Source organism: Typopeltis vanoorti, chromosome 19 (genome assembly GCF_054136105.1).
Source record: "Typopeltis vanoorti isolate ZY-2024b chromosome 19, IOZ_Tvanoo_1.0, whole genome shotgun sequence".
NCBI classification, from domain to species: domain Eukaryota; kingdom Metazoa; phylum Arthropoda; class Arachnida; order Uropygi; family Thelyphonidae; genus Typopeltis; species Typopeltis vanoorti.
This window is the reverse complement of record NC_143567.1, coordinates 45582405-45607112: the sequence shown is the minus strand read 5'-3', so window position 1 is coordinate 45607112 and position 24708 is coordinate 45582405. Positions and strand designations below refer to the sequence as shown.

At 35.3% G+C, this 24708-nt stretch overlaps 1 protein-coding gene across 1 annotated transcript in view; it reads left to right on the top strand.

Moving 5' to 3' along the window:
- The window catches only part of FIG4 (polyphosphoinositide phosphatase FIG4), a 362814-nt gene that overhangs the window by 270033 nt on the left and 68073 nt on the right, over window positions 1–24708 (top strand). The window contains exons 18-19 of the mRNA XM_090408874.1: window positions 5299–5446; window positions 20088–20337. Coding sequence (XP_090265000.1) covers window positions 5299–5446; window positions 20088–20337 — 398 coding nt within the window. The remainder of the gene's footprint in view (window positions 1–5298; window positions 5447–20087; window positions 20338–24708) is intronic.

The window sequence follows — 24708 nt, the reverse complement described above, 5'->3', positions numbered from 1 at the left end:
ATATGTGACTTGTTCTTCATTTTCTATATCAATTCCATCCACTTGTATCTTTTGTTTCATGTTCTTCTCACCAAATACCATTGTCTTTGTTTTTTCCAAGTTCATAACAAGTCCAAATCTCTTTCCTTCCTCATTTAACAGTTTCAATGTTTTTTGTAGTTCTCTTTCATCTTCTTCAATAATAACAATGTCACCTGCAAATCTCAGATTGTTAACTCTCATCCCATGTACTGATATTCATTCCTTTTGCATCTTCCTTCATTTTATCCATTGCTCTTTCTAAATGTGCGATGAAAATGATTGGTGATATTGGGTCCCCCTGTCTAGTACCTCTGCTTGTTCTAAACCATTTCCCCAAATCATCACCTATTCTAACTGCTGCAATCTTTTAATATAGCTATTAGTTTTCTATCAGTTCCACAGGATTCTAGCACTGCTAATGTCACTTTCTGGTCGATACTGTCAAATACCTTCTGAAAATCAACAAAACAAATGTATATGTTTTTATTTTTTCTCCTAGCTTTCTCTGCTATTAACTGCATTGTCAAAATCTGTTAAATTGTACTTCCATTGTTTCTAAATCCTGACCTTGCTCATCTGCAAGGTATGCTTCCAATTGTGTTCTCAATCTTTCTGTCAGTATCATCATCATCACCGTACCAAGGTGACTTGTCTAAGCAATTGTTCTATAATTTTTACGTTCTAGCTTATTTCCTTTCTTGTATAATATCACTAATATCAATTTCACCCACTCCTCTGGCATTTTCCCTTCTTTCCATACCATATTACATAGTTGGTGCATTTCTGTAACCATCCTTTTGCCACCAAAAACTAAATGTAGTTTTTCTTCATATAACTCACTACAGTATCTTGTCTACTGCTGTACAATTTTATCTTTATTCATCAATACGTTGCCTTTTTTATCTTTAATCGTGATCTGTTTTGGTTGCCGCCTTCTATTAATAGTTCTAATCATTTTGCACACCTCCCCAGTTTTATGCTCTCCATAGTGCTGTTGTTCTATATTATTGCATTGGGCTTCTAACCATTTCATCTTATCCATTCTGACTGCTTTTTTCACCTCATGACACTTTTTTTTCCATATTGCTTTTCTATTTGTTCTGATATATCCTTTCTTATCTTCAACATTCTCTTCTCCTGTACTAACTTCAGTGTTTCTTGTCTAATCCACTTCTTGATCTTCTCTTCTTCTGGTATTGTTTCTTCAATTGCATCTTCTATTGCCTTCATTATCCTTTCACTCTTAGATTCAATTTTTTTTCTTTGTTCACACTTTTAAGTTTCTCTTCTAACACTGTTCTGTACCTTCTTCCTATATCTGCCTCACTTATTCTTGCTGTGTATTTTCATTTCTGATGATGGGGGCTTATATTTTCTTTTTAGTTTCAACTTAATGTTTGCAATCACTAAGCTATGATCCGAGTCTATATTCACACCTTAAAAAGTTTGACACACTGCTATACTGATGTTATCCATCTTCTTTTAATCATATCGATCATGTGGTTTCCCATCATTTGATTGTCATGTCCATTTTCTACACGCCTTTTGTTGAAATCTTGTGTTACAGATCATCATCTCATGGTCCACAGCAAATTCTAACATTTTTTCACCTTGTTCATTCCTTTCTTCATATTTTCCCATGACGCTTTCCCAACCATCATTATCAATTTCGACTTTGGCATTCCAATCTCCTTCAATAATTAGTACATCTTTTAATAGTACATATATCTGGACTATTGATATATTAAATGGTTTTGCTTGAAATCTTGCTACTATAATTCGTTCATTGACTGGTTTGTAATCTAACAGTGCCTTTCTAGCTTTTTTGTTAAGAAGGAAACCAACTCCTGCTTCATGCTTGGTGTCATACCCTGACCATATGACTTCGCATCCATTTATCCTCATGATGTCCATTGCATATCCACCAATCCTGGTATATCACACCGATATCTCTTCATTTCCTCGCGAAGTAATTCTAGTTTTCCTGACATCCAAAGTGTCCATACATTCCATGTTTCTACTGATAATAGTTCTGTTAGCTTCAGTTTCTGTTTCCTTTCGGTATCCCACTTTTCGATCCAACCCCAATCACTCAATTGGTATTGCAGACCTTGTTCATCCAAGTGACATCTGAGCTGGCATGTTTTAGCTGTTGATTGTATAGGCATCAGATAACAATCGTGTTTTTTCTTTAAGGTCAGAGCATTGACACTGATCTGACTGATCCTCCTCCTTTATCCAGGATTGGGACTGGCATTGAGACCCCCCCCCTTAAGGATCCCATGGCAGAGTTTTAATCAACATTGGGTCTATCAAAAAGCCTTGTAAAGTGAGAGAATAACGTCCTTATTCCTATCAGTTAGTGTTCTCATTAACACTGATGTTATCTGATGCAATGACTTAACCATCTTAGCAATATGACCTGTAAACTTTAACTTACTGTCCACAATAACCTCATCTATGGCTTCCTCTGTGCTCCTGCTCAAATTCCCATTAATACTCAGCCTGCAATGGAATCTCCTCCATCCAAAATGCAGCAGTGAACTGATACTCATTATTTGCCCCCTACAGCCCATCTATTCAAATAAGCCTCAAGAAATTTCCTATCAGCTACATTCCTTATCACTCTTCCTAAACTTAGCATCATCATTATCATCAAATAACTGAAGATGACATCAAGCCCCCCCCCCTCACACACACACACACACACACACACACACACACACACACACACACACACACACACACACACACACACACACACACACACACACACACACAATATTATTAATATACATGTTAGATAACAATAGCTCACTTGCAAAAATACTGCTGGTCACCCTCCTCCTCATAGACTCAGCACTGCAATACTTCACTTACTGATACCTGTCAATCAGCCACTCTCTCTCCAATCCATGTCACAAGATTATTTTGCAAACCCATTACTTTCAGTTTGTGTAACAACCTGCATTGTAGAATCCTGTCAAATTCTTTAGCAAAAATCCAGACGTTTTGTGGTACACCCATTTCCCCTTATCCAAATCTTCTGTCGCTATTATAGAACATGAGCAGACTGTTAAAGCAAGATCTGTTCTTAATCATGATGTCCTCTTTAGAAGAGCTCTCTGTTTTCTGTCCTCCTTTGAATGCAATTCCTAACTAGCCTTTCCAATATGACTACACCAGAGATATTAATTGTTCTATAATTACTAAATCAATCTTAGCTCCACCCTTGTACGAGGAAATTATCTTCACCTCCCACTTATTAGGAATCTTGTGCGTGTGTGTGTGTGCTGAGACTCAAGTTAAACAGTCATGTGAGTGACATTGATAAGCATTTTTTCACATTCCTTTAGCATCTATGCCAGCATCCCATCCAGTCCAGCTGCTGTATTTGAGCCAAGCTCTTATAATAGCAGCTTTAATACTTCTAGCTCATTTACTTTGATTCTTTCATTCAGTTCATCCCTGGCATCCAGAGAGCTAATGTGCTCATGAAATTTATAAAATTTATACTTTGCTAAAGTGATCACCTAACAGAGAAATTTATATTACCATTACCTGTGTTATCTGCCTCTGTACCTTTTGTAAAGTTTCTTTATTTTTTTAGGAATACAGATGACCAGTTTTTTAATATCAATCTTACACTTACAAGAGGTAGTTGATCAAAACCTTATACTATGAAGCTCCCCCCCCTCCCATTTCTTATCTATGTTGGTCAACATCCTTCTCGCCATTGGTAATAATCTTCACCATAACTCTTGTTCTAATCCTCCAACTCCAGTACATTTGTCAGATAGAATAAACAGGCTTCCACTGAATTAAATTCCTAAGATTAAAACCTGACACATTTAGTATATTAAACTGTCATTCCAGTTAGCATCCACTGCAGACAACAATATTTATGTTCATTTCACTTCCAGTATCATTAACATAATGAGTGAAGAATAATGGCTCAAGGGACAGAGCTCAGGCAGAATCCCCACTTGTCATGTTCCTTCTCTTGGACACTTCTCTCTCGTACATAGCTCTGTGATATTTGTCAGCTAGTCCAATCCTCTATCCAAATATATAAACCTTCATCATGTAGAAATTTTAGAGAAAAACTCCCATGTGAGAACAATTACTTTAGTGGTAAGATAAAATAATATTTGCTGTTTTAACCTTTACATCAAGATCATAGGAGACCACTGGGAATTACCTAGTAACTGAGATGAGGTTGTGGTTGTCTGAGTTACCAAAAGAACTGACATCTTGTATATTTGAAAGGAGAACTGTCAAAGGAAAATGGTTAATCATGTTGGTAGAACAGTAATGATTAGCTGAAATATAGGTAAATAGTTTCATTCGGAATAGTAAACATATTGGTATCCCCTTTTCTGCTTTACTAGTGAAACTAGATTAGGAAAGATAGTTTGAGTTTTAAACATCAGGGTTCCCCAGAAAGATGGCTTCATGCAAAAAATTGAGCTTTAAAAATAAATATTTAAACAGAATGGAGTTGTTATTCAAATTTGAGTAATTAAAACATCAAATAAGTGTAACAAAATGCAGTGAGTAAAGAAATTTTTAGCAGATCAAAAGAATAGAGCATTTTGTGAAATGAGATGTCAGATCTGATAAATACACAAACATATACCACTCTTGTGATGATGGAAGGTGTTATGTAAAATGTATTTAACTTGTTGAAGTTCCATTAGAAATAACACATTGGATTTTGATGACTATGTAGCTATACACATTGTTTATGTTATGGCTTTAAATATTGGTGTAGATGTGAAAGCTGCTATTTTATTTATTTATTAATTTTTATTTGCATGTAGTATTGATGTTCCTTATGTTCTTTTATTGGAATTGTTTATTTTTTTAATAACTTTGGTTGGATGTTTAGTGTTGAATTAAGTGTTATTATACGACATAATGTTTTCAGGGTGAATTTTTTAAATTATATCTGGTTGAATTCTGATTTTTTTTAGTAGATTATTTTTATAGTAGATAATTTTATTTATTTATTAATTTTTATTTGCATGTAGTATTGATGTTCCTTATGTTCTTTTATTGGAATTGTTTATTTTTTTAATAAATATGATTGGATGTTTAGTGTTGAATTAAGTGTTATTATACGACATAATGTTTTCAGGGTGAATTTTTTAAATTATATCTGGTTGAATTCTAACTGATTTTTTTTAGTAGATTTGTGCCATTCTTTTATCATGAATCATGATAATCTAGTGGTCTTTTAAAAGTTATTAAGTATTCTTTCTTTCTCTTTGATAGTGAAGAAAGGTCTTGAAGATTCAATTGTTGATATTATTAAAACCCATCCATTGGATGAAAGGATTGATGGTTTCTTTGATCGCTATAGGCCTTTTGAATTCACTAATCTTACTGATTTCTTTGTTTATACCATGCTTCATTCAGTTAGGTAAGTATATTAACATAATAATGGTATCAAAAATTTCTAGAAGAGTATGATTTTTTATATGAAATGACCTTAATGTAATTCTTTTTTGTTATTATGGCACTAGGGCAATCCACAATTTTTCCCAGCTACTTTTTTTTATATCAATCACATTTTTCCTGTCTATTTTTTTAATTATTGTTTAACTCTTTTGGACTGTACGTCAGCCAACTTTTAAAAGTAAATAAATTATGTTTTTTTTTATTCTTAAAAAGTAAAATAAAAACATTTATCAAGAATTAGCACATATATATTCAGCATCATCTTGCATGGCAAGTTTAGTGGTCTGTCATGGACAAGTATCTTGGCTTCATATGAACCTAACATTATGATATGAAATTAATTAGGACTGTATCAGTATATAGGTTTATATAGGGTAGTTAATCCTCTCTGAATGGTATATTTTTTATACAAATCCTATTTTTATATAGGATAGTTAACCTGTTCTGAATGCTATAATTTTTATATGAATCATATCTTTATATGAATATATAGGTATATATATTATATGAATATGTATGTTTTATGAATATATATAACTTATATATGAATATATAAGTTTATACTGGATAGTTAATCCTTCCTACATTCTGCTGTGTCTGTCAAAGTGTGTATTTTATTGCTGGTTTTTCTGTTTTCAAGAATGAAAGACTTAACTTAAAGATACCAAGCAATTTTATAAGCTAGGTTTTTTAATCATTTTTCCAAAGTAAGCAAACAGACAATGGTATCTTTAACATAATATATACCCAAGGTAAAACACTTTCTACAGAAAGACTTAACTGTCTAGAGAGAAACAACCCTGCCATAAGACTATGTTGGAAAACCTTTATAAAGATTTAAATCCTACCTTGCATCCCATTTGGAATTCAAGCCCAAATGTTTCCAACACAAGTATGTTATTGATACCTGTTAAGTGTAGGCTCTTAAGTGTGTGTGTGTGTGTGTGTGTGTGTGTGTGTGTGTGTGTGTGTGTGTGTGTGTGTGTGTGTGTGTGTGTGTGTAGGAGGCTCATATACTGCAGACCCTTGCTTTACAACTCTCATCCCCCCCCCCCCCCGACTTTTACAACTAGTATAAATTTTTTATTATGACCATATGAAAAGCCAGGTCACGGTAGTAAGGTGAACAGTATGTGTATTCTTCAACAGTAGGTTGCTGACTGAGAGCACCATGTACAATTGAAAATAAAATGTTTTTTAACTAGTATGAATGATTTCTAATAACTGAATCAGCATGGTTTATTTTTTTGTATCCAATTACTGAGTTTTATCTTGCAAAATATTGCATATATGTATCTGCATTTTTTTTTTTAGCTTGCTGTGATTCATCATGCCTGAATGAAGGCAGTTAACCAGGAAGGTAACCTAACAATCCAAGAGCTCTGACAAAAATTCGGCAATGGATGCTATAAAAACCATTAGTGATGCTTAGAATGAACATTCCAAATCCAATTCAAAGAGAATTTGAAAGAAACTTGAAGACCTTGAAGGCTTTGAATCCTTATTAATAAAAGTAAACAACTATGGTCGAGACAAATTGATTGTATCTAGATGTCTACTGAAGATGTAAATGATTTGGTGAACCTTCATGAAAATTAGCTTACCATTGAGGAGGAATTTATTGAAATGGCAGCAAGGAACTGCCCAAGAAGATGTTATCGGAAAAAACTCTAATCCTATCCCTATTTTTGCATTACAGAGGCTTTTGAAAAATTTGACTCGTCAGAAAAATTTGGAAACTGATAATCTAGTTTTGAATAAAACAAATGTTGAGTAAAACAGAACACAAAGACATTAGCCACAATCAGGTTTCCTTTAATGCTACATCAATTTTTATTTATTTCTATAATTTTAGAGGGGAGCAGGGGCTCCTTAGTGCAAGAGAAGCTGTGTGTAGATTTTTATTTTAAGCAACTCTAAACAGTAAATCATGTAAAATTTTCACTTTCTGTGTGATTAAATAAATGTGTTTCTTTATCATCATCATTATTCATGTTGAAAGGTTATATTTGGTCTTTATTAACTATAATTAACACAACAGATATTTGGATTATAAGACCATAGGCTTAATACATATATGTACAAATTCGTCGACTAGTTTCACTAGCAAAACTGACTAGCTTTGTCAAGACTAAACGGTGAAAAAACTAATAAATGCAAAAAAAAAAAAAAAACGAAGGAATACAGTAATGATTTACAATGGTTAGACAACAAAATTGGAAGGCACCATGTGACATGGTATGCGTGAAGCGATATACTTCAGTCATTATTATAAATACTCATTACATAATTTTTGGCATACTGTAGTTCCACTAAACTTAATGAGTTAATAAGATTTTTCCATATATCCTTTAATATTACTCCTTGGTTTCTATTAAGTTGTTTCCTGTTCGTAGGACCACTGCAGCTTCTTTAAATATTCGACATCTGTAATCTTCCTCCATGGCATTGAGCTGTTATCCCAATCTATAGCGTGGTTTTGAGGTTGAGAAGTGATGCGCCAAACCTGAGGTGTCTGTTCTGTTATGATTAATGTCTCCGACATGTTCCTTCTGTCTAATTTCTAAGCTTCTCGAAGTTTGGCCTATGTATGATAGTCCACATGTACAAGGTATGCTGTAAACACCTGCATATTTGAAAAAAGGTACACTCTTTAGGGGATCTTAAAAACTGTCTAGTGTTAGCGGTCTGTTTAAACACCACTCTGATGTTATAAGATTTTAAAATTCTAGCTATTTTATGGGAGACTAAACCAACATATAGGGTATTTATAATAATGACTAAAGTATATCGCTCATGCATACCATGTCACGTGGTGCCTTCCAATTTTGTTGTCTACCAATTTTGTAAACTGTTACTGCATTCCTTCGGGGTTTTTTTTGCATTTATTAGTTTTTTCACCATTTAGTCTTGACAAAGCTAGTCAGTTTTGCTAGCAAAACTAGTCGACGAATTTGTACATATATGTATTAAACCTATAGTCTTATAATCCAAATATCTGTTGTAAATAAAGTTAATAAAGACCAAATATAACTTTTCAACATGAATAATGATGATGATAAAGAAACACATTTATTTAATTACACAGAAAGTGAAAATTTTACATGATTTACTGTTTAGAGTTGCTTAAAATAAAAATCTACACACAGCTTCTCCTGCACTAAGGAACCCCCCCCCCCCTCTAAAATTATAGAAATAAATAAAAGATTGGGATAACAGCTCAATGCCATGGAGGAAGATTACAGATGTCGAATATTTAAAGAAGCTGCAGTGGTCCTACGAATAGGAAACAACCTTAATAGAAACCAAGGAGTAATATTAAAGGATATATGGAAAAATCTTATTAACTCATTAAGTTTAGTGGAACTACAGTACACCAAAAACTATGTAACGCGTATTTATAATAATGACTGAAGTATATCGCTTCACGCATACCATGTCACGTGGTGCCTTCCAATTTTGTTGTCTAACCGTTGTAAACTGTTACTGCATTCCTTCATTTTTTTTGCATTTATTAGTTTTTTTTCACCATTTAGTCTTGACAAAGCTAGTCAGTTTTGCTAGTGAAACTAGTCGACGAATTTGTACATATATGTATTAAACCTATGGTCTTATAATCCAAATATCTGTTGTGTTAATCATCATTATTATTATGGATACTTCCGTGGAGTCTGTAGTATTAATTTTCTCTAAGTTTATATATATATATATGTTAAGAATACCAAGCTATTTTAAACCTGTTTTTACTCCATTTCCCAAGTAAGCAAACAGACAAACAAGTCAAGTTTGCACCTGCACATATTGGAATATTAAAATAGCTTAGTATTCTTAACATTTATTATACTCAAGGTAAAATACTTTCTACATATATATATATATTTCCCCCCCCCCTAGAATTTTACATATATTCCCCTTACACTTTTTACAGGTTCTTCCCCAGGCCTATATATTAGATGTTTCACTAATGCTACATACATGAAAAACTAAGATTTCTTTTTATATATTTTATTAACAAAGTATACATATATAAACAGCAGCAACACAGCATATAAAATAAATTTATCTAATTTATATGAATGACCCTTCTACTAATTCTCACACACATTTAAAACCTTAAAGCATTGAGTCTTCTGGCATTAAATACAAGATAATTGCAAAGGCAGAAGTTAACATATCTTGGTCAGAGACTCAAATAGACATTCACAAAAAACTTGGCAAATATGCTCTGAAACATCAAAACAAAAATTTCTTATCAATACTTAAGTTCACTAAGAAAAACAACAGCAACACATTTTCTTGCACATAGTCACATGAGCCTATGGAAATTAAAACTTTCTTAAAATTAGAAATTAGAAAAATTCCAGCATTTTTCCTTGACAACTATCAGTTGCACATAATTTAGTATTAGGATCCAGAGTTGGGTTGACAACAATGGTATTATCTTTGATGGACAGCATGGATTTGCTAAAGGGAGGTCATGTTTTAGTAATCTACTTACTTATTACAATAAAGTGACTGCTTCCTTGGACAGAGGAGAAGGATACACAGTAATATACTTAGATTTCGCAAAAGCTTTTAATAGAGTACCTCATGATAAGTTGACAGTCAAACTAGAGCAGATGGGGTTGGATATTAGATTAGTGCATTGGATTGGAGACTGGCTGAGCTATGACATATGCTATAGAAACTGTGGCCCTGAGGAAAAATAACATTAGCAGGATGGAAGTAGCAGAGATGAGAATGCTTAGGTGGATGTGCGGTGTGACCAGAAAGGATCATCTGAGAAATGACTATGTCAGGGGAACAGTGAAAGTTACGAACTTAGGAGCGAAAATACAGGAGGCAAGGTTGAGATGGTTTGGTCATGTGATGAGGAGAGAGGACGAATATGTGGGAAGAAGGGTCATGCAGATGGATGTGCAAGGAAGGCGGAAGCATGGGCGGCCAAAGAAGAGATGGAGGGAGCTGGTAGAAGAGGACTTGAAGATGAAGAACTTAGATGTGGTGACAGCCCAAGACAGGAAGGTGTGGAGGAGACTCATAATAAACAGTGACCCCACTTAAGTGGGAGAAGCTGCAGAAGAAGAAGAAGAAGAAGAAGATTGGAGACTGGCTGTCTGATAGGTATCAACAAGTTGTGTATGGGGGTGCAATATCCAGGAAGAGGAAGGTCACTAGTGGAGTGCCTCAGGGGTCTGTTTTAGGGCCATTACTATTTAACTTGTATATTAATGATATTGGTGAAGATTTGGATGGAGATATTCAGTTGTTTGCAGATGATGCAAAGTTGGGACGAACCATAAAGAGTAGTGAAGATGTTGTGGCCTTGCAAGAAGACTTGAATAAATTGAGTGATTGGGCAAGAAAATGGGGATGGGAGTTCAATGTTGCAAAATGTAAGGTTTTAAAATTTGAAAACAAAGATGGGATGCAGAATTTATGCTCGGTGAGAATATATTGTTGAAAGTGGAGGAAATAAGAGATCTGGGGATGATGGTGGATAGGGATCTGAAATTTAGGGGACACCACCAAAATTGTGAAGATAACACAAAGACTTCTGGGAATGATGCGGAGGACACTGACGTGTAGAAGTAGGGAGATACTTGTTCCATTGTATAAGGCTTTGATTAGGCCACACATGGACTATTGTGCCCAGATTTGGTCACCGGGTTTTCAGAAGGATGAAGAGATGTTGGAGAGGGTCCAAAGGCGACTGACTAAGGTAGTTTCTGACCTCTGGAATGTTGAGTGTGAGGAAAGATTGAAAAAATGTAATTTGCAGAGTCTCGTGGAGAGAAGGAAGAGGGGAGATATGATAGAGACCTACAAGTTGGTAAGGGGTTGTTATAGGATCAATGGTGGAGAAGTTCTGCAGAGAATAGTGGGAGATCGGGGGAGAACCAGAGGTCATCCCTGGAAACTGTATAAGGAGGGTGTGAGTAAGGGAGTGAGAGGCAGGTTTTTTTCGTACAGAGTTGTGAGTGATTGGAATGCCTTGCCTGAGAGCGTGGTCTCTGCAAGTAGTTTGAATGTGTTTAAGACACGGTATGATGAGATGTGTGTGTGTGAGATAAAAGGACCTCCTAGATAAGTCTTTGACTCCATGAGGTCTTGTTTAATAATAATAAACAAAGAATAGCTTTTCATATAATCTTCACTCAAAGATCCAAAACTCACAACAGTAAAGATGTATAAACTTCACAATAGGAGCTTGAACATATAAGGAATCCATGAAATACAGCCATTCATTCCTTATTTCTTAAAGGGAATTATTTCCAATACTCCCATATATTCTTTTATCCTTTCCCATTTTTTTACATCTCCTTTCTCTAGGTATCTTCAAAATTTCTCTTTCGTGTGTATCTGCTGTTTGTTTTTCAATAATAGCAGATTGGATATGTTTCTTTGCAGTTTGATGGAGGTTTCTTTTCCACTTGATGATTAGGCAAACGAGGTGGCCATGCTGTGGGAAATGCATGACTAATTACTCTGTGTTCTGTGAAGTGTTTTCATAACCATCTCTGCTGTTAGATATCGAGAGATACTGTACAACTTTGTTGTTCTACAACTGCAGCAGCAAAGATGCCTTGACTCCACCATATTTGTGCAGGATGGAGCACCACCTCATATTGGATTGCCAGTACAGCAAATGTTACAACACTTCACAGAACACAGAGTGATTAGTCATTCATTTCCCATAGCATGGCCACCTTGTTTACCTGATTTCAACCTCTGAGACTTTTGGTTATCAGGCCATTTGAAATGCTTGGTGAATGAAGAACATGTTCCTGATTTAGCAGCCTTGAAAGACAAAATAACGCAGCATGTGAGGCAAATCAATGCTGATATGTTGTGTTCTGTTGTAGAAAATGTCATTCACAGAATGCAGTTCATAGAACATCAGAAAGGAGGACATATTGAACCAGATCTGTAAGTTATATGGATGTTAAAAATTGATTTGTTGTGTCTCTTCTAGCCATTACTGTTTAATTAATCCCAAACCATGTACTTATAGCATCAAATTTCCCCCTGGTGGCAGAATTTTTTACTATTTTTTTATCATCTGTAAATAAAAACCCTCATGTTCCAAAGTGTACTTACATCAAGTTTGGTTAATTTTGTCCAATACATTTTTCACTACAGGGCTCTGAACACTTCTCTAATTATGGCCACCTTGTATATAGTTCTAATTGATGCTTGTATTTCCATCTAAAAAAATATTAGTAATATTAAAGTAAAAATAGTTGGGATATAATGAATCATTACTATGCGCTGTAATGTCACATTGCAGTGAGAAATTATTTAGTGGACACAATTTAGTATTTTGATCTCCAACTAATAGGCTGTAGATTTGATTCTCGCTATTGACATTGGATGTTTATGAATGTCTTTAGGTAGTACAGTTGTACAATTCACCCAAATTTGGAATATGGGGGATATGGGTTAGATTTCTGGAGGCACTAGCATAAACAAGTAGTGTTAAAAAAAAATGTAATGGAAGTCAATGAGATACATTCCTTAACCACAAAAATCATATCTCTCCCATGCCGCCTTTCTTTTTCCATCTGTTTTAGTCTAATATATTAAATATAAAATACTTGGAATATTTTCACATATACCTTCATACACAGTGCATTTGAAATGCACCACAAATTCTTGAAAGCCTTGCATAAATGCTTGTAGCTTTCTTTTTGAACCTAAAGGACTATCACCTACTCATAGTAAAATACTCATTTCTGCTTTCTTTTTCATTTAATACAGTGAATAACCTGAATTTATGGCCTTTACCATAATTAACACCTATGTTATGGGATATTTTGTTGATCTATGTCATTAACTCATAATACAAGTGATTTTGTCATCTTCTCCATGTGTCCCCTATGCAATTATGCCATCTTAGAGGTAATAAGATGAAATGATTCACAGAATTTTTTCTTTTGGTTCCAGAATGCTTCATCATGTTATTCATGTTATTAGCAGTTGATTAGTCCAAGTTCATTACTCCACATACACATATTAGGTCTCCCTTCATCAGCCTCTGTTTTTCTTTTAACTTCCTTTTTTTGTCTCCATGTTCACCAGGGCTTTCATTGCCACTTGCTATTTTAACTTTTTTTGAATGAGAAAAGTTATAATTTCACTGCTTTATTTTTTATTATAATTATTAACTTTATGCACACCTTAGGCACAATTTATTATGCACCAAAGTTTAATTTGCTTATAATAATACAAATCCTAGTTGTAACAGTGCACTCAGTTATACTGAAAATTCACCATGCAATTGAATGAGAACTGACAGGCAAGATTTTTTAAATCTCAATTTGTGCAGAATTTTCCATTTTTATTAACCTAGAAAAAATATTCCTTTGTTATTATTTTCATTTTTTTTTTTTTTTTTTGCTTTTGTATACTAATAAATTTTCTTGTGCTTAGTTGTTTCATGAGCACACTTAAAATTCACTTATGTTTTACTTTAAGGGTTCCATTGATCTGAGAGCACTGTTTTAAATTTCCTGAGAATTTCAGCCCATATCACATGCATGATAGAACCTGCAGATTGCAGGTCCTATCATTCTCTACAGGTTGCATTTTTCAGCTAATTTTTAAGTAAGTGTGGAATATTACTGTTTCTAACATTGTTTAGTGTTAGAAACAGTAAAATTTCAAGTCTGTTAGACTAAAATAAAATGGAGATGTAAGTGATTTTTTAAGCAAGCATATCTATAGAGGCCCTATGCTCCCAATGGAGCAAAGAGGAATAAGTAAGTAATATCTGTAGGTTACATCGGTCGACTGAATTTGAAATACAGCTATTTCTGATGTTATTTAAAAGCCTCTGAAAAATTCAACTCATCAAGCACAAATGAGGGAAGATGCTTCTTTGCAGAAAAGAAACAGATTAATTGGATTGATCTCTACAGATGAGTCTTTTAACTGGTTTTGACTAAATCTGTAATATACTCATTTGTTACATTCCTTCAAGTCATTTGTGAAATTCATCAAGTTAGACAATAATGATGCATGTTGGAAGAGAGTAGTTTTCTCCATAAGCATCTCTACAGGTTGCATCACCCACTTTTTTGACTCTATTTGGAATAGATGTTGTTAATTTTCTATAATATTTTGTAGAAAATTCAGCCCAATCAGAATGAAATGAAGGGGAAGGGTGGTTCCTCTGCCACGACCTCAAAAAGGATCAGTCAACCAGTTTTGACCAGATTTAGAATATAGTTGTGATTTGATGCTGTTTATACTCTCCTGATAATTTCATTCCAGCAGAATGGACAAAAATGAAGGGTGAGTTGCAAAGGCAGGAGTAGATTGTTCTGCCTGTTTCAGCTAAAAATAATATTATTTCATTTCCAAAAAAAAAGGAAAAAAAAAGAGGTCTGCTGTAATTTAGAAGCAGCTTCATGACTGACATGATTGTTTTTAAATTATTAAGGATGTAAATTCCTCTGAAATTCAAACAGTACCATGCAGCAACAAATTAATCCTAATTCGGATGTTTTGAAAGGTTTAGATGTTGGGAAATTTTTATTTTATACTTAACCAAAATAATATACTCCATAATAATACACAAAGTACAAAATGATATACAAAAATAATAATAATTATTATTATTATTACTATTATGTGACACCTCCAGGAAGTCCAAAGACTCATTGAGGGAGAGCACCTACTCTACAACTCTGTCTCCACCACTCAATCCACCAACTACAACGAACCACAACTACACCAACACTATCTACCGCCCGCCACTAGTATTTTCACAGACAATCACAAACTTATCCATGCTCACGGCGGGATTCGAACCCACAGCCTTTTGGCTGGAGAGCGGATACACTAACCACTCGGCCAACCTGGCCGACAATAAAGCATGACACCAAATGAGCAAAAATAAATCAAATGATTTATGAAGTATTAAGCAACTAATATCTTGCTGAATTTCAAGCCAGTACCATTAGAGTACTGTTGCATTCTTAAAATCTGAAAATTGTTTAACTTAACAAATATTTATCAGAATCCTACTAATACATAAATGAAAAAGAAAAGTTTATAATTATTTTAAAGTTATCTCTTGGCTCAAAGAAATTATTCATAAGGTCAAAACTGCATCATAAACCAACTCTAGTATATGTCCCCCCCCCCCCTTCCAAAAAAAAAAAAAAACTTGCCAGACAGCTAGAAAAATTACTAGTCCCACAACACATAACAGCAGTTCCTTCATGAGAAAGATTATATTTACATCAAAGACATTAAACACATTGATTGGCTTTGATGCTCCATGCAGTTAGCCTAGTGGCTATGCGCTTCGCAACCATATGCCTGGGGAAGGAGTGTCCTGGGTTCGATTCCCATCGCCGACATGAGGAGCTTAAGGATCTTCCTCAGCCATAGCCAAGTTAGCCGGTCTTGGGCATGGACAGCAGGGTTTTTCATCCCGCAAGCAGGCAAACCGGCCCCGTGAACACACGGATCTACAGCCATAAATACTTAATCCCCCATGAGGGGGCTCAACTCGCCCCAATAGGGATGGGGGAGAAAAGGGAGGAAACTCCATATGAATAAATAAATAAATTGGCTTTGATATCACATCTGTAGTAGTATTCCCTCCCCAAGCCAATTTCTTGGGTGGGAGGGTGGCAAACATGTTAGAGAACAGTGCATTTGATGCTACCACACTTAAACCACTAGTCTGGCTATGCTATATAGGTATGTTTTTATTTGGCCCCATGAGCTATTAGTGCATTAAATGCACTAAAAATATATATAATGTGTTTGCACATTAGACACATCAGGTATATTACAAAAATTTACCTCACAAGAAAGTTAACCCTCTACCTTTCCTTGACACATGAGGCACATGTCTTTCAAATGATTAATTATTATTTTTGTTTGTTTGTTTATTTGTTTGGTTTGTAGAAAACCTACACACACACATGCTCAGAAAAATACATATGTAGCGTAATTATATTATCATTCTGTATGGCATGCTTATAACACTAATGCATAGTGTTATAAGCATGCCAATCTGAACACTCCCATAGCTCTATGTTGCCTTGCCCATGTAATACAAATACATGTCTGCAATGCTATATAAGCATAGGCATGCAGTCATTAGCAGTGTAGACAATCTTTGCCATCAAGATGAGTGGAAGAAAAGAGTTAAGTCCATTCGAATGTAGTATAATAGAGTCCACAAATTCGGTTATTTGGTACAAGAGATTTCTGCCACATTGCACATGCTCCGGTCCACTGTCAGCAAGGTTGTGTTCAGCATGAAGTGGAAACATGATGGAACCACCAAACCCCTCCCTCGAACTGGTAGGCCCAAAAACTGACAAATCAGGACCAGCGAACTCCCAAGCGTGTTGTCAGTAAATTGTCAGTCAGCCATAGCAACCATTGCAGATGACTTCTACATGAACTCTAGAATGGATGCCAGTGACAGAACTATTCACCTGTAGGTGTTTGTCCTCAAGTTTCGTGATCATGCAGTTTACAAGCCCTTGATTACACCATTCCAGATCATGCCAATGCTCAGCATCATCTGGAATGATACAAACAACACCATCATTGGACTGTGGATCAGTGGAGGAGGGTCCTGTGGAGTAATGAATAGCAAAACATGATCTGGAAATCTGATGGACATGTCTGTACCTGGCAGATGTCTGGTGAATGATATTTACAGGAATGTCTTGTATTATCATCATCATCATCATACGTATCAAGGATTTAGGCCTAGCATGGTCTGTTCCAGCCTTAGAAGTCATCGTTGAATCGTTTAAGAGGACGTCCTGGTTTTCTTTTTCCTAATGGCTTGTACTTTAAGGCTTGTTTTGGTAATCTTTCTGTTTTCATTCTTTGAACGTGTTCCATCCATTTATATTTATATTTTTTAATTTTTTCTATTACTGGTTCTTGGTTTAATTCTTTCATAATATATTCGTTTCTTTTGTGATCAAATAGGGTATACTTTGCAGTTTTTCTCATAAACTTCATTTCTGCTGTTGTTAATCTTTGTTTGTCTTTTTGTTTTATTGTCCAGATTTCGCTTCCATACATTAAGACCAGTAGGGCTAATATATTGTATACTTTTAGCCTGGTTTGTTTTTGAACTAGGTTTGGTTTAAATATAGAGTTAATTACACCTGTTATTTTTAAATATTTTGCAATTTTTACATTTATATCTTTTTCATTTTCATATGTGATCATACATCCTAGGTAGTTAAATGAATTCACCTATTCTAAGATCTTGTTATCTATTACTGTTTTAGTTGTTGCTGGATCTTGTCCTTTAAAGGCCATGGTTTTTGATTTTTCCGTTGATATTATCATACCATAATCTTTGGATATCTCATTTAGATTTAAAATAGCTTTCTGTAAGTTATCTTCAGAATTTGTAATTATTATTTGGTCGTCGGCAAAGAGGAGAGGGTTTAAGTTAACTGTAGGTGAAAGTTTAATTCCTTGATGTAAATTTTTACTCCATTTTATTATTATTTCGTTTAAGTAGATATGAAAAAGAGTTGCTGAGAGGGGACATCCCTGTCGGACCCCTTGGTTTATCTCTCTTGTATATGATAGCTCGTGATTTAATCTTATTTGTATTTGATTATTTTCATATATACTTGTGATAACTTTTAGGATATTATTTGGTATTTGTCTTTCTTTTAATATGTTAAATAATATGTTTCTTTTAACTTTGTCAAATGCTTTTTCAAAGTCAATAAATGCAATATGTGTTTATAAATTATATTCTCTTCTTTTCTCTATTATTAATTTTAGGCAAAAGGCTGGGTCTATACACGATCGTCCTTTTCTAAATCGATTCTGTACTTCTAGAATAAAGTTTTCGGGATATTTCATTAGTTTGTTATTTAAGATTCTGCTATATATTTTGTAACAGGAATTTAGTATACTGAATACCTCTATAGTTTTTAGGGTCATCTCTATTACATTTCTTAAAGATAGGAATCACAATTGCTTTTTTCCATTCTATTGGGGGAAAATCAGTCGAGTAGATTTTATTTAAAAATAATAAGAGTCTTTCTTTGAATGAATGTCTTGTATCAACCATGAAATTTAGAGGTGGTGGCATAATGATATGGACTGTTTTTTCTGATTGGGACTGGGCCCATTGGTTTCTGTGTCTGGATCTTTAAATGCTGATGCCTACCATGACATTTTGGACAATTCTGTTCCACACACTGTGGCAACAGTTTGGAATAGGCCTGTTCTTGTGTCAACACGATAATGCATCTGCTAACAAAGCAAGGGTCTGAGCTCTTTGGTTTGAAGACATGGAGGTGGAAGAGCTAAACTTGGCAGCTCAAACTGAGCTGCCCTATTGAACATCTTTGGGCCGAGCTGAAGCGAACGTTGCATGCTAGACTTATCCAACTAACACCTATCAGCTGTTTGCCACATTACAAGAGGAATGAAAATGAATTCCAGCACCAGAACCTAGTGGAGAACCTATCCCTGAAGAGTAATGGCTGTAATAGCAGTGAAAGGGGGTCGACCTTGTATTGATAGCAATGCTATAGTAATGGGAAATACAAACAGTTGCTGTCTGGACACTTTTGGCAACATTGTGTGTGTGTGTATATATATATATATATATATATATATATATATGTATGTATGTATGTATGTATGTATGTATTCATTGCCTATAACTTTCCTTATATGGACAGACAAAGATGCTTGCCTTGAAAAACAAAAAAAGTACAAAGTATATTTGTGCTTTGGGTACCCTTTCACAAGATTAGATGGAAGGCTTCATTGCTATATAGTAGTTGCTTCTACTGTGAGATACTATTTTTAGTGTCAGCATCAGCTATGAGCACTCTCTTAATCTCCATAAATATGGTTGCATTAATGTACCAAAAATTTGGGAGGCAACTATTTTATGACTATCTCTAACATAACAGCTGTGAATAAACTTCCTTATTCATTGCTTTGTAAACTTTTTTAAAACTTTTCTTAAACTTAACATTCTTGTCATTTTATTATTTAACATTATTTCTTAACATCTCTTTACCTTAAGAAAACTCATTGTATGCCCCTGTAATGCAGTTGGAAGAACAGTGAAGCATTGCGCTCTTCAATTGGAAAAGACCTAGGTTTGATTCTCATCTTGATGAAGGCAATTCTTATATGGGCTTTTTCAATTGAAGGCAAGTTAGTCGATCTCATACAGTGGTAGCAGGGTTTTTCCCCTGGAAACTTGGGCGGTTTTTTTTTTATCCCACATACAGACAAATCGGCCTTCAGAACACAATTTACAGACAAAAAAATATACTATTGTCAGTTATGATGGGCAGTTGATGATGATAGTGTCGTAGTATGATAATTAAGTAGTAGTGGAGAGGATGAGATGTATTTAGCGAAGTAGAATAGAGTGCCCTCCTGTGATGAGTCCTTGAATTCCCTGGAAGTGTTACATAGTAATAATCATAATTATTTAATAAATAATAGGCATTGTAGATGGGCAGGTTGTGAAAATTGTACATAAATAATTAGAAATGTGCTGTTATTATCAAAATATGATTGTCATCCAATTACCAGATAGTATAAGATTATGCTCTTTTCAGGGATTTCATGCCTAATTTTTCAACTGACTACAGTCCTTTTGCTGTTCGTGTACGACCTGGCAAAACACGTGAATCACAAGGAGAAAAATTACCAAATCCTTCTGTTAGTGGCATTTCCTCAACAACCTCAACATCTAGTGGCACAAGTGAAACAGACAGTGGGGACTCAAGTGAAGAAGAAAATTTCAGTTTATTTGATAGTGAGGAATCTTCATCATCTTATTCAACATATAAAACTGTAACTTTTGAGGTAAGAGAACTGGCATTCTCTAGCTCAAGAAATGTAGGAAATGAATGTTGTTTATTATGAATAAGTTCAGAATCTTATAATTTTCAGTATTTGTTCTATGAGTAACTAATTAAATACACCACCTATTTTTTGTGAAGAGATGAAGTAAAAGGGAAAAAAAGTCAGCTCATCACGAACTGTTTCACTCTCCTTCCATAAAAATTATGCTCTTTGGTTGGAAAGGGTTTGATCCTATCCTGGAAGTTACTAATTAACTGTGTCATTTGCCTAATTGCAACATTGATTACAGTTACCGTAATGTCTCCGGTGTATGATTAATATATGTGTGTGTGTGTGTGTGTGTGAGAGAGAGCGAGAGCATCTCCATAGTTCAGTTGGTGCCCTTTGCTAGAAAGATCTGGGTCCTAATCCCATTTTAGATACAGAGAACCTTTATGTTTGGACATTTCAACGAAAAAGGTAAATTAGCCATGCTTATATGGAGGTGGCAGATTTTTCTTCCCAGAAACTCAGGTTTACATCAGGTTTTTTTGTCTACAAGACAAACCAGGATTCTATGAATCAAGGTTTTTATGAACCAAGTCACTTAGCCATGAAAGACCATTTGGCCTAACACACATAAGGCCAAATTGGGGCAAGATGATAGATGTATAAAAACCTAGATTATTTATGCCTGTTGTTCAAGGCAACCCTGCAAGATGCATATTTGGAATACTTCAACAGATGAAGATTATAGTTTTTGAGAAAATAGAACCCATAAAAGAAAAATAGGAAAGAAACTTAATGCCTGTGAGAGAATGTGTATGTGTGTGGGGGGGTCATCAATTAATTAAATTATCCAATTATGCAAATTAATCAAATCAAAAAATGAGAAAGTTTTAGGTGCACCACCACCTCCAACGTGTAAGCAGTATTTCATGGTTGGTTAGATGAGATTTATGTAGCGCTAGATGTAATGTGTAAGTAATGGAATGTTTGTGTTAAGTCAGTGCTAATAGCAAATACCTTACCATCCCTACCAGCTTGATCTATAGAAGTAGAGAAGGAAAGCTGGTTGGAATTATGAACATGAAAGTCCCCAAGGATGTCAACCTCACTGCTAGAGTATTTGGACTGCATATAATCAACCTTTAGAGGTAATTAAAGAAAAGGTCAGAGTGGTTATTAGAGTTTAGAAAATGATAGGGACAACAAATGAATTCACCAATATGTAGCAAGGACATTTGAGCTACAGCAGATGAAACTGGAGAGAATCAAATTTTCCATTCTCTTACATGGAATATCTGACTAAATGAATGAACACATCACCATCATTTTTTGGTGTCGAGGCTAGCTGGTGAACGGTCGTGCTATCGGAGAGCTCCTGAGAGATTTGTGTTTTTTGTTGATTTATTGGTGTTTTGGATTCAATTTTTTTTGTTTTGGTGTTTTGGATTCAATAATTTTGGTATATTATTAGAGCTTTATTAACGTGGTTAGTGTACTAAGTGTTTTATAACATAATCTATGTCGGAAGTCGCCGCTAGATGAATTCGTAATGAGTAGTGTTCGTGCAAGCTCCAGATAAGATAAGTATCATTTTCAGTTATCGATACAAATTACTTAATATTGTGTAGTTTTGTTTTGTTTGCCTTGCGTATTTTAGTGCGTCTATTTTTGGTGTGTTATAACGTTTAATTTGACAAAACACGTTACAGATAAATATGGCACCTGTGCGTAGGAAAATGGCGGTCAGTAATGAAGGTTCGCCATCGTTATCTAAGAACGGTAGCATAAAAGAAATGAGTCAGTGTACTAGCTGTGAAATGTACGCTTTGCGGAGTGCGGGCGGAGTGTGGTTAGATGATGATAAAGGATTGAATGTGTGTAGAAAATGTAGGGAGAATGCGGAATTGAAGTGTATTTCGGATCGTGAGTGTGATATTTTTGTCAACCTTCAAAATGAAGGAAATAGGGATATGACAAGAAACGGCAAGGTTGTACATGAAAATTGTGAGAGTGTGAATGTAGAAAGTGTGAATGATAGTATAAATGGTTTCTCAGAGAACAAAAAAGATGAGATAGATGCATTGAGTGAGATCGCGTTGTTGAATAGTGCGATAGAAAGAGCAAAACAGCAGCTAGAGTGCATGAATAAAAGTAGACTGAATGAACCAACCAATAATAAAAGGTATGACAGGAAAAATAGACGTATGAATGTGAACATGAACAAAATGAAGGATAGAGTGCTGTATGGAGACTCGTTAGTACGAGGTGTGTTAGTAGAGGACTTGACAAAATCGTACCAACCTGGTGCGACCATAAAGGACGTAACTGCGTCTATTAGAGAGCAAAAGGAAAGGGTGAAAGAAATGATTGTTGTGGCAGGTACGAATGATTTGAAAGGAGATAAAATGGAAATGATAGAAGACCTGAATGAATTGTTTGAGGTAGCAAAAGAAAAGAGTGAGAGAGTTAGAATGATTAGTCTTTTGCCACGGTATGACAGTGAAATGTTTAAAAGGAGGGCTATAATTGCAAATGACTTTATGCGTGGGTTATGTATGACGAGTGGTGTGGAATTTGTGGATGTGTGGAGTGAGTTTGATGGGCGAAAGGATCTATATAAGATGGATGGCTTGCATTTGAATGGTTACGGTGTAAGAAGGCTTGAGAAAGTGTTGCTGAATGTAGTGGATGTGCAAATTCAGGGAAACTAGATTTGTTAGGGGGGGGGGGTAGAGTTACAGTCCTTAAGGAGGCAGTTGAATGTAAGAATGAATATAATATGCCAGAGCAAATAAGGACAACAAATCAGAGTGGGATAGTTAATATAAGGCATCAAGGTAGGGTTGGGGCTAATGGGGGTCTTAAATTCATGTACACTAATACTAGGAGTATTAGGAACAAGAAGGAAGAGTTTTTGGCCATGGTTGGCACTTCCAGACCACAGGTTATAGGTATTAGTGAAACATGGCTGACTAGATGATATAACTAGTGGGATTGAATGTGATGGGTATAGTGTGTTCAGGAATGACAGAGAGAATAAAATGGGGGGAGGAGTATTGTTGATGATAACTGATGAGCTCCAGCCAAGGAGAATAGAAGTTGAATTGCAGGATAGAGAAAAGAGCACATTTGAGGCCATTTGGTGTGAGATTGTGGCTAGCAGAACTAAATATACAATTGGGTGCTGCTATAGACCAGGTGATGGAAAAGATGGTGGTGACAGTATGCACAAGCAAATAGAAGAAATGGGTGGAAGGAGGGTGATTATTATGGGAAATTTCAACTATGGTCGCATTGATTGGAGTGAGGAGAGGACACACGGGAGGAAGGAACTGGATTTTATGCGGTTATTAAGGGATAACTATCTGCGACAGCATGTAATGGAAAATACTAGGGGTCAGAGAGTGCTTGACCTAGTAATTACATCTGAGGATTTGGCTGTAACAAATATGACCACATTGCCACCAATCGGTGAGAGTGATCATAGGGTCTTAACTTGGGAGGTGGCTAAAGGTGTAGAATTTTCAATTAAGACAGGGTACATGTGGAATTATCGGGCGGGAAAGTACGACAAGCTTAGGAGTTTGGTTGGTTCAGTGCCATGGCATGTACAACTGCAAGGACTAGAAGTTGATAGTGCATGGGAGGTAGTTAAGAAGTGCTTGCATGAAGCAATGGCTGACTGTATACCTAGAGTCCGAATAATAAATCAAGTAGGGGTTAAATGGATGAATAACATCATTAAGCTTGAGTTGCAAAAAAAGAAACAACTATGGAGGGAATTTAAGGAGAAGGGTGACCGGCAGGCACATGAACGGTATAAAGCGCAGGCCAGAAGGGTGACGAGTGTGGTAAGAAAAGCAAAAAAGGATTACGAAAGAACATTGGCCATGCAGGCTAAAGAGAATCCTAAACAGTTTTTTAGATATGTAGCAAGTAAAAGGAAAAATGTACATGGCAGATTGATTTTAAAGAATGCCGATGGTAGGGAGGTAACTGAATCAGTTGAGATAGTTGAGTTACTGAGTGAGCACTTTGCAAAAGTATATCATCCAGGTGGTGACATTGCAGAAACGAATAAACCAGTAGATTATACGGGAATTGTGGTTAATGAAGTGGAGGTGAGTAGTCTATTGCATAACCTCAATGTCAATACATCTGTGGGATTGGATGGTATACCAGCTCGTGTTGTACGAGAAGCAGCTAAAGAATTGTCAGTACCCTTGACCATTTTGTTTAATTTGAGTCTCGGGTCTGGGTTAGTCCCGAGCGGGTGGAAAGAGGGGAAAATAGTTCAACTGCATAAAGGTGGTTCCAAGACTGCTGTTGTAAATTACCGACTGATTAGCATATCAGGAATCATTGTCAAGGTCTTAGAGAAAA